Source organism: Caloenas nicobarica, chromosome Z (assembly GCF_036013445.1).
Source record: "Caloenas nicobarica isolate bCalNic1 chromosome Z, bCalNic1.hap1, whole genome shotgun sequence".
In the NCBI taxonomy this organism is placed as follows: Eukaryota; Metazoa; Chordata; class Aves; order Columbiformes; family Columbidae; genus Caloenas; species Caloenas nicobarica.
In genome coordinates this window covers 15,092,228-15,105,978 of record NC_088284.1, presented here as the reverse complement: position 1 = coordinate 15,105,978, position 13,751 = coordinate 15,092,228, and the positions used below count along the sequence as shown (strand labels likewise).

The window sequence follows — 13,751 nt, the reverse complement described above, 5'->3', positions numbered from 1 at the left end:
ACATTTGTACAAATTCTTAGGATTGTACATTTGGGATCTCTGAGTTAAGCTTTTCTATCAATGACATCAATAGCTTCAACATGAACTAGAATTGTGGAAAAGGATATAAAATTTTGGCAGCCCAGCAACCACATAACATAATTGAATCTTCTTATTGCTATCCTGAATTTTTAACCTTGGACTTGAGAACATTTAACGGAGGTTGAGGGCTTGACCCCTATTTACCTTTTGTAGAAAAAATACCCACTGAAGGAGTTAAAAGATGGAGAAAGATGATGTTCTGTGTCCATTTGGAAAATAATCTAGTCTTGCAGACCAAGTAAATATAAATGTTTTAACTTTGCAAAAACAGGATTAGTAAAATATCATTTAACTAGTACATATATGCAGATCTGTTGTTATTTCAGAGTATATCATTCAAACATATCTAATTCTGTGGGTATCATTGTATATCACTCATGTTTAATGTGCTATAATTCTTGATGACACTTTGAAAATGGTGGGGTTTTTTCCGCTACCAAAGAAATTATTTCTTCAGTCAATTTTATAGTTCTGTTTCCAAAATAAAATTGTTTTCAATAGAAAAGTATTATTTCTACCATCTTGACAGTAAGTAGCAGTGTTTCCGTGTATCACACCATATTTATCAAAATTGCTGGTTTTGGGCATAACCCAAAGTCCATCAGCCTCTCAAGGATTATGAATACTGTAGATTCTTGTTTTCACATTATAAACCTCACAAATGCTTTTTAATAGCCAAAATATACTAATTAACAAGCATAGATTTAGAACAAGACTTCTAGCATGTATCAGCAAGTATGAAATATCAAAAGTTGACGTTTTATGTTAGTGTATGACATTTTTTCAACAAAAGTGATTATATTAATTTCCTTTGCTTTCTATTTTCTTATTGATTTGTTGATAATTTATGCAAATTTACTTCTAGTTTTAGATAAATGTCTTGTTACTTATATAGCTGAGACTATTCAGTTATTCTGAAACTATAAAAAGTTAATCAGTCATGTTTAAGCAGAGAAAAGTAACTGATACTAGATCTACTAATGTTATTATGAATACCTCATTCTTAAAAATCTAGAGATGGATCAGTTTTAAATTACTTCATATGTATCAAATTGACCTTTATTTGGTTTTGGCTTTGATATTTTTAACACCTTAAAGAAACCATCCTTTTGCCTCATAATATTTCATTAAAAATTCTGAAGATTGACTGAAGCAGTTTGTATGAAATTCTGTACTGAAACAAAGTAGGAGTTTTTTTACTATTTTCTAGATAATTTTGTTGATTAAAGGGTAAATTTTGTTTTAATTATTGTTCATTTCATTGATGTATGTTCAATTATTGCACATAACATATGGAATGTGACATATTAAGACATGTTAGCATATAACATCATAGAATAGTGTTCTTCACAATCTTTGTGTGGTAGTTAAAATAGCTTTACTCCCACGAGTCCCAAGATTGGTCACTATTGCCCACTGGAGTTGCTCAGATATGACTGGTGGCAGAATCTAGCTTAAGAAGTTAGGCAAAAATATAGAGAAATACTTATTGATTTGGTGTACCTAATTTGCATTATGCCTGGACTAATTTTTAATCAGGTAACTTCAGCTGTTTCTGTATACTAATTAAAACATACTTAGAGATCGATGGTAAAAATTGTTAGTTGCATTCTCTGTCAAGAAGGCCATCTTGCCTCCCAATATTTTGGTTGCTATAGGTCTATACAGTATCTTTCATGAGAATTTTTAAAGAGACTAACACTACTTAAGATTTTTCTGGTTCTTTGCAACTGCTTAGCTTGTTTATTCTGTTCAGACAATTGAATAAGCTTTCTGCAGATAAATTATTTCTTCACACTTCAGTTAATTAATAAAGCACTAAACCAAAATTTTAATATAAGTTTTCCTAATTTATCAAAATTGTCTTTGAAATAAGTAATTCTTCTGAACTTCTGCTACAGTAACATTTAATTATAAGGAAGTAGCACAAAAGCCTGCAGATGCAGGATGAAATAACAATTCAGTTGAACTTTTCCCAAAACTACACAGTTAAAGTGTTTAAGTACCACAGTCTGAGTGTTGAAGCCCCGGAATTTTACTTTTGATTTGAACTCTGATTATTCTTCTTGATTAGAGTAAGGGGAAGATTCAGTAGAAAGCATCTGTTAAAAGAATTGCTTTAAGTGAAAAATAACTGATGCATAAATTACATTCTATTTGACCTTACAAAGATCATAGCTATTGTGTTAATAAATATTTTTGCAGGTGATTACTAACTTGACCCAAGCATTAGAGAGACAAAAGGAGAGAACAGAGCTGATGAGAAAGTTTATGTTGTGGCGAATTCAGCACGTTAATGCCAAACAAGAGGTATGTGTGCAAAATAAAAATGAGATTAAAATGAAACCTCTGAACTCAAAAGGGTCAGAGTTGCTGCAGTTCCTGTTACAGTTTGAAGAAATGACAGTGTTTCTATTTTGATATGTTTGACAGTGTCAAATAACTGTTTGAAAACATCAGTTCTCGAATGACGCTATTGGAATACTCTCTGGGATGGGGAAAAAAATCAAACCTATGTTTGTCTTTTATTGCGCCAATTACCGTGATCAGCTCACAGCAAATCACCATAGTTTACATATCTGTATTTTGAAGTAGATGCCAAGGGAATCTCTATCTAAATTTCAAACGCTTTGTTTGGATAGTGATGTGATACAGTATCATATTTTCGGAGGAAGCCACTTTCACAATTAAAACTTTTGCTGCACTCTTTTCTTATGTTGCCAAACCGTGAAGTAGCTAAGAGCTAGTCACACACAAAATATTGGACATTGCATCAGGCATCTAATGGTAAACAGTCTACTAAGTGAATTATGACAGAAAAGAAGGATCCCATGTCAAGACTGCAAACCTTTCCCATTCCAGACTGTTAAGAAGGAAAATCTGTATTCAGGATCTTTGTTCACTCATGGCTAAACTCAAGTTCTTTGCTATCCAAAACTGCTGATTTGCAGAGAGGGATAGCCTTTTTTCTTTTCCTTCCCTCCCATCTTAGAATTTATTAATTATTAGGAGTCTGGTTTTTACTCAGCTCTTTTTATTTTTTCTGATTTGTTTCTGAAAAAGAATAATGCTGAAACACATTGTCTGGTGAATATTTTGAAGCAGGGTAGAATAAAAGAGTTGTCTTACAGCCTTTTTAAAGTATCCTGAAGTCTAAATTTATTTAAAAAGGAGGCATTTTATGCTAATCATCTGCCATCTTTGCAACTGCAGGTTTTGTATGATTACATCAGTGGATCAAAATGTGCCACATAATCATTAAATGGCTTCACACATGCGTGGTTACACCATATATGTGAGGTTGTTGTTCAAGTGCCATTAATCTAAGAGTAAAAACACTGTTTTGTGTAACCTAGGAGTTTGCAAAAGTGGCTTCTCATACATGGGACAGTTACACTGTGTGACGTGTAGGAAGAAACGTTTTGCTGCTGATGCTACCACTTCACTGCGGCACATGTGACTCGGTTTAGGCATTCCCACTGTGCTCTGTCTAACAGATTGTAAAACAATCATCCACGCATTCTTGAGTACTTAAATTTTTAGGAAATCTGAACTTGCATATGATGTGGTTACATTTGTTTCCTAAGGAATATGCAAATAGAATAGCAGACAAACAATTCCGGACAGCTTTATTGAAGAAAGTATGGGCAGCATGGCGCTCTCTTAGTGAAGAAAAATGGAAAGAAAAAGTAGCAAAAGCCTGTCAGTTGAGGGCAGAAGATGTCTGTGTCCAACTCACCAATGATTATGAAGCCAAAATTGCAGAGGTAAAATAAGATTTCTTTTCTTCATACTTTCTCTGCTTCACTCCCCCACCCCTCCGAAGTATCTCTTTCTCAGCAAACTTCAAAAACATGGGGTCTTGCCAGCAGAACAGAGCTCCCAGTACATAAGAAAATCTTAGATCTAAGATACCTACTATGGTTTCTAGATGTAACTTTTTTTTTCTCTGCATCTGATGTAAAACGTTGCTGATCAGCATGCACAGGTGAAGTAAATTGGACTCTTGCTGAAATGAGACAAATCTCTATTTGCCCACTAATAGGGATGATACTTCTTTTCTAAGAACACGCTTTTAATATTGGCTATGCATTTTGAGGTCTAACTGAAGAAGACAATAGAAATAGAAGACCATTATTATTATGAATGATCATGATGAGTACAATCCTTCTTTCCTGTAATAGCTACTCTGTTAAAGGCTTAATTTTAGTTTTGTGTACAATTTGCCAGTTAAGCTTGTTAAAGAATTTTCAGAGCTTAAGATAGAGTTATTAAGGTGTGCGTTGGTGCACAGTAAGTAAATAAATTTTTAAAATACATATTTTTAAAGTTCTGTATTTTAACAAGAAATAAAATCTAGAATTTTAAGAACAGGCTTACCAAATGTGGCTTAGCAGCACAGAAATGGTAAGTAGTGAGTTAAAAAGGTAACTTGGTCTGTCTTTTTTCAGTATTTGTAGTTTTATACAGTAGCTAGAAAAGAGAATGCTGATGACAATTCAGTCTGTGCTGAAATAGTTTTCTGGCACCACTTCATCTTCTCTTGAGCAAATTCATGTTCCTGCAGAAATCTAGCTTGTGATGGTTGCCTAACTTCTAAAACACAAAAGCATGCAAGATAAAGTGGTGCTTAGCTGGTTCGGTGGGGTCTGGCAGTCCTTTCGAATGCACTCTTGTCCTTGGCATGCTCTAGTACAAATAATGTGCTGTAGTACAGAGAAATGACAAGTAGCTGTTCATCTCTGGTGAACCAGAGATTTTGAAGTGAACATGCCTATCTTTGTAAGTGGTGACTTTTAAAGCTAATTGAGGAATATGTTTTTATTTTGCATTCAGAAGTACAAGACAGCTGTTTCCTTATTCTCTTTCATAGCTAACTGCTGCTTTGGAACAGACGAAAACTGAGATTCTGCAACTGCACAGTGAAAGAGAACAGTATGAAGACACCATGAAGAAAGCCTTTATGCGTGGTGTATGTGCTTTGAATCTTGAAGCGATGACCATGTTTCAGAGCAAGGACAGTAGGACAGATTCTGGTCAGTATAAAAAGCAGCTCTAATCTGGTAGTGTGTGGGAGTTTTATTGAGTTTGGTTGGGTTTTTTTATTTGTTTTAAAGGATTTTACTTTTTCCCTCTTTTTAAATTTAGTTTAATGTGAGAACATGTGGCAATACGTAGTTTAGCAAACTCTTATTGCTTTAAAAAGTCCTGTTGAATATGTTGAGAAATATTCTGATGCTGGACTTCGTACTGCTGTACCCTGTTTCCCCAAAAATAAGACAGGGTCTTATATTAACTTCTATTCCAAAAGATGCATTAGGGATTATTTTCAGGGTATGTCTTATTTTTCCATGAACAACAGTCCACATTTATTCTTGAACACAAAAATCAACATTTATTCAAATATAGTCATTTCATCACATTCTGGAACATCATCATAACTCTCCAAACCCTGAATTCCATCATGAATTTCTTGTGACTGTATTTCCTTTAGAACCAGTGGCCCCAGTTTCTCATGTCTAGCGACAGTGCTTTTCTTAAATGAGCACCTCTTGTCCGTGGAGCCTGCTCATAGGACACTGGCAACACAACTGTCAGTTGTCTGTCAGGTGCCTGCTTTTCTTGGCGAAGTCTCTATTTGTCCTGCTGCATTCTACTGCAAATTAGTTTTACTTTTTTACATGTATAGCTGCCTAGACACTGTTTAAGTTTACTTTTTAAATGAACTGTAGCTAGGGCTTATTTTTGGGGTAGGGCTTATATTTCGAGCATCCTCAGAAATCCTGAAAAAATAATGCTGGGGCTTATTTTTGGGGAAACGGGGTAGTTGAAAGGTGGAACATATTCTCTTCATTCTGCCTTGCTGCGAGGGTGGTAGCCTGCAGCTGAAGGCAGAACAAGAAGCCAGGGATGGTAAACTTCTTAAAATACTGTGGAAGATTACCCAGAATTCTGTCAGCACCCAGGTTATGGGAGGGAGAGGGGGAAATCCTGGAAAACCCTTCTTTACTCTCTGGAATCTCAGTGTGCAATGAATCTGCTTGTCCCAGACAGCTCTCCATTCTTTCTTAATCTTTCCTTTTAATGCAAAAAGGGCAAGTAAATCTCCCAGGTTCTGTATTTGGTTGGAGTTCTGTGCCAGAAAAGGAAACTCCAGTCTAATTATATCAGCAGCACACTCTTACATGGGAAAGAAATGCACACCCTTACTGATGCAATGAAATCACCCCCTCAGAGTGAGACAATCTGTAGCTGTAGAAGCATAATCATGCTGGTGCAGCATTCTACATTACAGAGAAAATAGCTGTGCCAGCAGGAATGTCACAGCAGTACATGTGGTTTAACAACCAGCTGTACTGGCAGCAGTTGTTAATGGCGCTAGACAAGTAACTGCAGTGGCTAAACTTAACAATCTTATACCAGAAATTTCTGAACTACTTCAGAGAAGTTCCTCCTAAAAATGTAGATATGAAGAGGAAATAAAAACCTGAAGAAGCTGTAAGAGGAGACCTACCTGAGCAGCGGTCTGAGCCTGTTAAACATAAGCAGGATTTGTACAGTTGCTTAGGAAACTAGAATATGACATTGGCTAAGTGCAGTAGCTATGCGCTAGTAAAAAACATAGGATCAGTATTTGGGGAATGCTAATAATGAAGGATTTGTCAAACAATACTGAGTTTGGGAATAAAGTTACAGGCCATTGCCCAGGTACTTTATTTTTCCCTGCGTTATAAATTAAGAACTACTCTCTCTTGAAGCTTTATCTTAAATTTGGTTTTTTACTGTTTTCCAAAAACATGCAACAGCCAGTGGGTCACCAAAATGATGCTGAGTATCTGAGTGGTGTGAAATAGGAAAGTGTTGTTTCTATAAACCTGTAAAGAAGAGGGTAAGTAGGAAGGAAATGAGGAAAACTGAGCTCTAGAGCTGCCATGACCAACCCCTGGGATTCATGGACCAGACATTTTGCTTGTTTGGCACTGTGAAGCAGAAGCTTATACTCTGCACAGGCACAGTACCTAAAGAATTTGCTGTGCCGGACAACACTAAGGTGCCTGTACCCAACTTCTTGGGTGTGCGTCATCATGCTTTTTAATTTCCTGTAGTTAATTTCCTGTAGTTTCAGGTGTCATAACATCTCATAGTTTCTGTTGTCCTTGGTCCCATGCCTGTCGTCTTCTCCCACTGCCTCTCTTACCACCTTCTCCCCTGCCCCAGGCACAGTATCTCTCTTGCTACAGCCAGACAGTGCTTTTAGTGAAATTAGTTACATAATTATTTAATATGGTTGTACAACCATTTATTTACATTCTTCCTCGGGCATAACAGAACAGTGATCAGGACATCAGGGGACTTCAAACATCAGATTAGATGGTTATTGTGATTTGTTTGAGTCTTGTAATCTGTGGACATTAAAACTTCCATGTGCCAGCGTCAGTCAGTGATTATGTATTTATGTGAATACTGCAGTGCCACCTACTGGCATTCCAAATAAAAGCAGAATTTGGTTCTTTTACAGATTAATTCTTATTAGTTTATTATAATGTGTATTTAGTATGCATAGAATATACAAATAACATACATATAGTATACATTATAATGTAGGTTATTAATAGTGTACAAGTATCACAACCTTAATGAGTCTATAACAACATTGATGGTCTAAAATCTATCTGGCTGTTTTACTGACAGGTGATCTTTTTTTATAATTATTCTTTTTAAACTCTTTGTTTAAAGGAACATTGAAGCCACAAGAGTTCATGACTTGAAAAAGCCTAACACTGTAACGTAGTAACTTAAGGAACATAGTCAGATCTGACTGGTCTGTAACTATGTGTTGGTCCTGTCTATGCTTAAGCTTAGTGTTTGTGTGCATATATATGTACAAAATGCATATTCTGGCATACTGTCACTCTTGAAATCTTTGAGAATTGCACTGATTTGAACTACCTTCCTTATATTTTTCACATTCACTTCAAGACAAAAAAAGCAAACAAACAAAAAACCATGAACTACCACTTGGTGTCACTCTAGTCCCTGGAATGAGCAAAGTTTCCTTGCCCTGGAGCTGCTGCCAGCATCATCTGGTTCAGAAATAGAAGAGTAAATAAGAATATCTGCTTCCTTTAAGGAAGTTTGTATTCTGAAGGAAGAAGCTGAAACTGCTTGAAAAAGATACTGAGTATAGGTCTGAAGATCTGACCTCCCCAGGATGTCTGCATTGCATGGCAAATGAATCCTGGCTGGATGTTGCACAAGCCCAGGCTTAGCCAGCTGGTGGGGGGAGATGAGGACTCTAGGGTGCCCATAAATTGTCCCAGCCCTACAGCCAGGATGTGGCCAGTGTCCAGCCATTGTACATGGAGACAAGGTGCTGCTGAGCATGATTTATGGCTCCTTGAAATTGCAGTACATTCTCAGGAAAGTTAAAATAGCGTCTTATTTTATTGACACCCCCTTAAAGATCTTCTACCCACACAGAAGCCCAGAGTGGCCTGGGTTCTGCTGCTCTCTACCTGAACTGGTTCTTCGTGTAAAAGCAGCTCTTGCACGCTGGATTTAGTATTGGTAAGCAGTACGGAGAACCTCGGTTATTTGCACCATGTGTGACAAGTGCCAGAGGGATGCTGAGGCAAAGCACAGAAACAAGGCCCTTGGAAAATATTATTTCCAAGCATCTGAAAAGAAAGCTAAAATACAGGAAATTTTATGTATATATGTATACACACTTATAAGGAACAGGCTGATCCTTTTAATTAGATTATACAGAAATCCCAAAAGAATAGTAAAATTTTTACTGTGACTTCTCTCTTTTTTTTTTTTCCCCTTAGGGTTTGCTAGATTATGTGTTGATCCCATTACTTTATGTTTCTAATAATAGATGTAGGAGGCAGGAGAAATTATAATGGTACCATTGTTGCAGGAAGGCTACCTTCTTCACAAAATCCGCCCTCACCTCCACCTCCACCAGCAACTACTCTTCAGCTGGAAGACATGGTAAGCATGTAGCTGGAACAGAACTATTTTAAAATATAATTATATATTATAACTTCGTAGTGACAAAAATGAACTTCCTTGGTTGGAAGGAATTTGAAGACAGTCTAAGCATAAAAAGAAACCTGTGGGTATGTTCAGACTGTGTTGTGTAAGTGAAGTGACTGGGGTACAGCTACTGTGGCTTGCTGTACTTTCATTAAGCTCTGTTTTTTTATTTTAGTGAAAATGCATTAGACTAATGAAGACGGGGTCACTATGATAAGCAGAATTTGCTCTTCAAGGTTCTTTCTGGAAAAAAAGCTTTGAAGAGTTTTTTGCAAAAAAACCCACTTGAGCTTAATATAATCTGAAAAGAAGAAAAGCTGGCTTGACTTGAAGCTTCTTTTTTAAAAGTGTAACACATAGAGACACTGAGAGAACTCAGCTGATTGTCTTGTCATGTCAGCTTAGCCAGATCATTATCCAGCTTAAATGTTCCAGACCTGCCCTGGAGCCGTGCTGAAGATGTTGCCACTGTAGAACAATTTCACACTAAAGTAGAGGTTAGAAAAGAGAAGATGGGCTTGCCTCTCTTCCTGATTTCTTATTATAATAGTATCAAATGTTATTCATGCTATTTCTACAATTTTTAGACTAATATTTTTAAGTTAGCCAGAAAACAGTAAAACCTGGAGATAAAATATCTGCAAAGAGTTTAAATTTAGAAGGGTAATTAAAATAGTTAAAAACCTGACTACCTAAAGAGTAATAAAACTGATTTTCTAGAAGGTTGTGTTAATTCTTTGTGAACTCTGGTTTCATTCACAGTTTTCTACCCACCTGGGTCATGCAAGCACTTCTCAGACCAGACTGGACTCAGATTCTCCAGTAATTGTCACTAGCACAGCTGCAGGATCTGGTGTGGCATCAGCTCAAAAACTGGTAACATGCTAAAGTTTACTTTTTTTTTTTTAAGGCATAATTATAAGAGATACTAGCTTTGATATCAGTATTTCCACATTTTTCAGAGCAACACAAAGATGATTTGAGGAAACTGCCACTAGTTTCCTCAAATGTGAAGATTGCTAGTGAAGACACTCGCTTGCAAATGCCGATTAATGTTACAGAAACCCATTTATATTAGGAGCAATTTTAAATTATTTTTGGAGGGGGAAGTGTGACAGAATGAAGAATAGAAGAGTGCATGTACCCTTAAATATGGCGCAATAGGAACACTTGGTGTTTCACATGATACCATTTTGTTCTGCTTTTAGCATCCTGCTGTTTGAAATGTCTGTCTCATTCCCTCTTCCGTATTTGTTGCTATACTGTCCTTTTTACTTTTCTCCACTGTCTTCTGCATTGCTCTCCTTTCTTTTTCCCATCTGATATAGTTTGCTACCAGCTGTCAGAGAAAGATGCAGCATTTTACTGCATGGAAGCTTTTTTATATCTGTGCTGTCACTGCTAGAAAGACTTTCCAGGGTGATGGAAGTGCGTACAGCTGTCACTCAAGTATGCAGCCAGTGAGCAAAGATAAACTGTCCATGCTGCTTGTTATCAAATTAGCCATACTCCCCTCAGTGTAGAAGTCACTTACTTGAAACGCTGTCTCATGCTTAAGAGTGGAAAAAGATGGAATAAACCAGGTTACAACTATCTGGAGCAAATTCAGTCTCATATAGCATAACTGGATTACCTGCAACATCCCATATTCTGTTTAGGCATATGGCTGATTAAGCAGGCATACTAGAGCATTATAAATATTATGTGTAGCATTTTTTACCAACTAATACTTAATTTATTTGTAGCCTGTGGCGAAAGTAATAACATCTGCTCGACAGAAAGCAGGAAGAACAATCACTGCTCGAATCACAGGCCGAGCTGATGTGGGACAAAAAGCCAGAATTTGTGGTAGTTTAGCAGTGATGGGAGTTGTTCCACCCGTGAGTTCCATCATTGTTGAAAAACATCATCCAGTCACTCAGGTAAGTCAGAATTATATTTGTATTCTTATTGCAACACATGTGGTAGTAGTTTAAAGAAAAATGACCCCTATGAAGAGAGATTAAATAAGGCCCAGACTTGAGTCCTGTTTAAAATACAAACAGTACTGTCTTTGTGCTGGGTAGAAGGTGATGAGAGGAAGTAAATATTGGCACTTTAATCTATTTGTCTTGTTTCTGCAGTTGTTATTTCACAGGTATAGTAGTTTTGGCTGTCTCTTTCTAAGCCAGCTCTTCTGTGAGTTTTCCTCTTCGCAGAAGTGGTCAGTTCATACAGCAATGTTTGGTGTCGTCACCATGCAACTACCGCTTAAAGACAAGCTTCATGGTGTATAGCAGGAAGAGAGACTGAACCAGAGGTGATAGAGATATAGATGAGAGTGACAGACTGAGCGTAGCAAATTATTGCTGAAAAAAGTCAAACACTTGTCTGAAGGCAATCAGATTTGTGAAGCCTGCTGCTTGTTGTGTTTTGAGTCATACGCCTCACATTTATCCTGAAGAAAACACTGAAATAAGTGCATTAATAGGGTATGAAACAAATATACAAAAAGACTGTAAAAAGTGGCTTAAATGGCCTAGGCAATTGCTACACTTTTAGACCAATCTGAGTAAAAAAATGGTTTTGATTGGAGGTGTATGAAACAGTTGAAGATGATTTCTTATGTTTTAACCTGTAAAGTAGGATCTGAGTTTCCTCTGTGCTATCTGAAAGTCCAGTTTCTCTTCAGTCATACTGCCAGAACAAGGAAAGCTACATCAGGTCCTTTAATTTGAGCTGGAGATACTGGTAACTGTCTGTCTGAGGAATGTTCTGCTCTCACGCACTTCCTGCAGTGAAACAGAGCCCTGTGGTAGGCCGCACACAGCTTTCATGAATTTAGGCTCCTAAGCAGTAATTTTTATTTAAATTAAATGTCCTTAGTGGATTAGAGGTTTGGTGTGAGACTTCCTTCGTGAAGAACAGTTTCTGGATTCAGATTGTATGACTAGTGTGACAGGTACCTGAACTACTGTACCAAAAAAACTGACTTCTAGGAATGTAATAAATATGACAGTCACAGAGATATTTCATATACTCTTTCTACAGATAAATGCCGAAGTCGAAGTCAATCAAATTGATGTATTTCTCTTGAATTAATCTGACAGAGGAGCGAGTTTACCTTGATTAAAAGCAGAATGACTGCTGTTTATTACAATAAGGTGGCTAGTTTTTTGGGGAGATAATTAATTTTTGTTAAATAAATGCAAACCTTTTCCTTTCAGAGACCAGACACCTTTCAGAGACTTCCTCATAGCAAATACTGAACTTCAAAAGGAATTATGATTATATTAGTACTACAGGAGAATTCTGAACAATTTGGTAGAAAAACAACCAAACCATCCCTGAAATAAAGTTGAGGTGATAAAAGCTCAGAGTACATAGTTAACTGGAAGTTTAGTACTTTGTTTTTAAAAGTATGTTACAGATAAGGAAGGAAAAATATTACTCATTCTGTTAAAGTAATCTGTTTTGGTTTCGGTTTTTTTTAACTCTATCTCAGTTTTCTGGATTGCAAATCTTTCTTTTTAAACTACAGCTCACTTAGAGCTATTTTAATGGGAATTTAAGTGTTGATGTATGCGATTACTTTTCAGCAAACCATATCCCAAGCCACTGCTGCTAAATATCCTCGAACCATGCTCCATTCTTCTGGTTCTACCACTGTGAGACCTGCAGGACAAGTTGGGCGAATGCTTCAGGGCCAAACTCATACCAGTGTTCAGTCAATAAAAGTTGTTGACTGAGTGAATATCTTTCTCGACCAGTGGGGGTTTTCATCAAGGTACAATTTAAACCTTTTCCCAGTCTTTTCATATTTGACGTAGCAAGGCCTAAAGTATGTATCATGTTTTTAACTTTTTCTAGAAAAATTGATTTTTAAAGTAAAAGTGCTTTTATAGTAAATAACTGAAGGGGGATAAGAGAACTTGAAATGTTGTTCTACCTCCAGACTGTGTGAGAACTTATTTTATTAAGATAAACACTTTTTATTTAAGGAATCTTTTGCACGCTTTTAAATAAAGGATAGAATGTGGGTTTTGTCTGAATCTCTTTGTTTAGTTCTAATGTTACCAGTGTCTATTTTCAAGTGAAAATTTAATTTGTTACACATTTTTTTAGTTGCTTATGCAACTAAATATAGTTGACATGCATTTTAATGATATCCTACAAGGGCATACTGAAATGAAGAATAACAAGGTTGCAGCCTTCACACCCACGGTGCGACTTGGGCCATGCGAGGTACTGAGTCTGTCAAGTTGTTAAACATTCTCGTCTTCCAAGCTGATGTTGCAGAACTTGATGCCTACCTCTCAGTATCTAAGATTTAGTGTTCTTAGGTCACTAATTCCAAAACCAGAGGATTTACTAGTCTGTTCTTAATATTCCTGTGGTGCTCTGCAGCTGTGTCAAAACAGGTTTCACGCAAGAGGTTGGTTAGGAGTAAAACTTCAGACTAAGATAGAAATCATCATCTTTTCATTACAAACAGTAAGATTTAGTACAAAATAGTGCTAGCTATACATAGACAAGGCAATTCAATGCTTTCATTACATGATAAAACTACTGCTGTTTTCTTATAGAGAAGACTACAAAGATAGACATTTTACATAGTTTTTCAGATGTAAAATATACTCAATGAGAAA

The 13,751-nt window shown here is 36.5% G+C and overlaps 1 protein-coding gene across 2 annotated transcripts in view; it reads left to right on the top strand.

Annotated features, from left to right (window-relative positions):
- POC5 (POC5 centriolar protein) overlaps window positions 1-13,124 on the top strand; it is a 30,204-nt gene extending 17,080 nt beyond the window's left edge. For both annotated transcript variants that reach the window (XM_065657037.1, XM_065657036.1), the window contains 7 exons: window positions 2,287-2,391; window positions 3,669-3,848; window positions 4,955-5,117; window positions 8,963-9,078; window positions 9,886-9,999; window positions 10,869-11,045; window positions 12,702-13,124. In XM_065657037.1, coding sequence (XP_065513109.1) covers window positions 2,287-2,391; window positions 3,669-3,848; window positions 4,955-5,117; window positions 8,963-9,078; window positions 9,886-9,999; window positions 10,869-11,045; window positions 12,702-12,851 — 1,005 coding nt within the window. In that variant the 3' untranslated portion in view covers window positions 12,852-13,124. The remainder of the gene's footprint in view (window positions 1-2,286; window positions 2,392-3,668; window positions 3,849-4,954; window positions 5,118-8,962; window positions 9,079-9,885; window positions 10,000-10,868; window positions 11,046-12,701) is intronic.
- The last annotated feature ends 627 nt before the right edge of the window (window positions 13,125-13,751 follow it).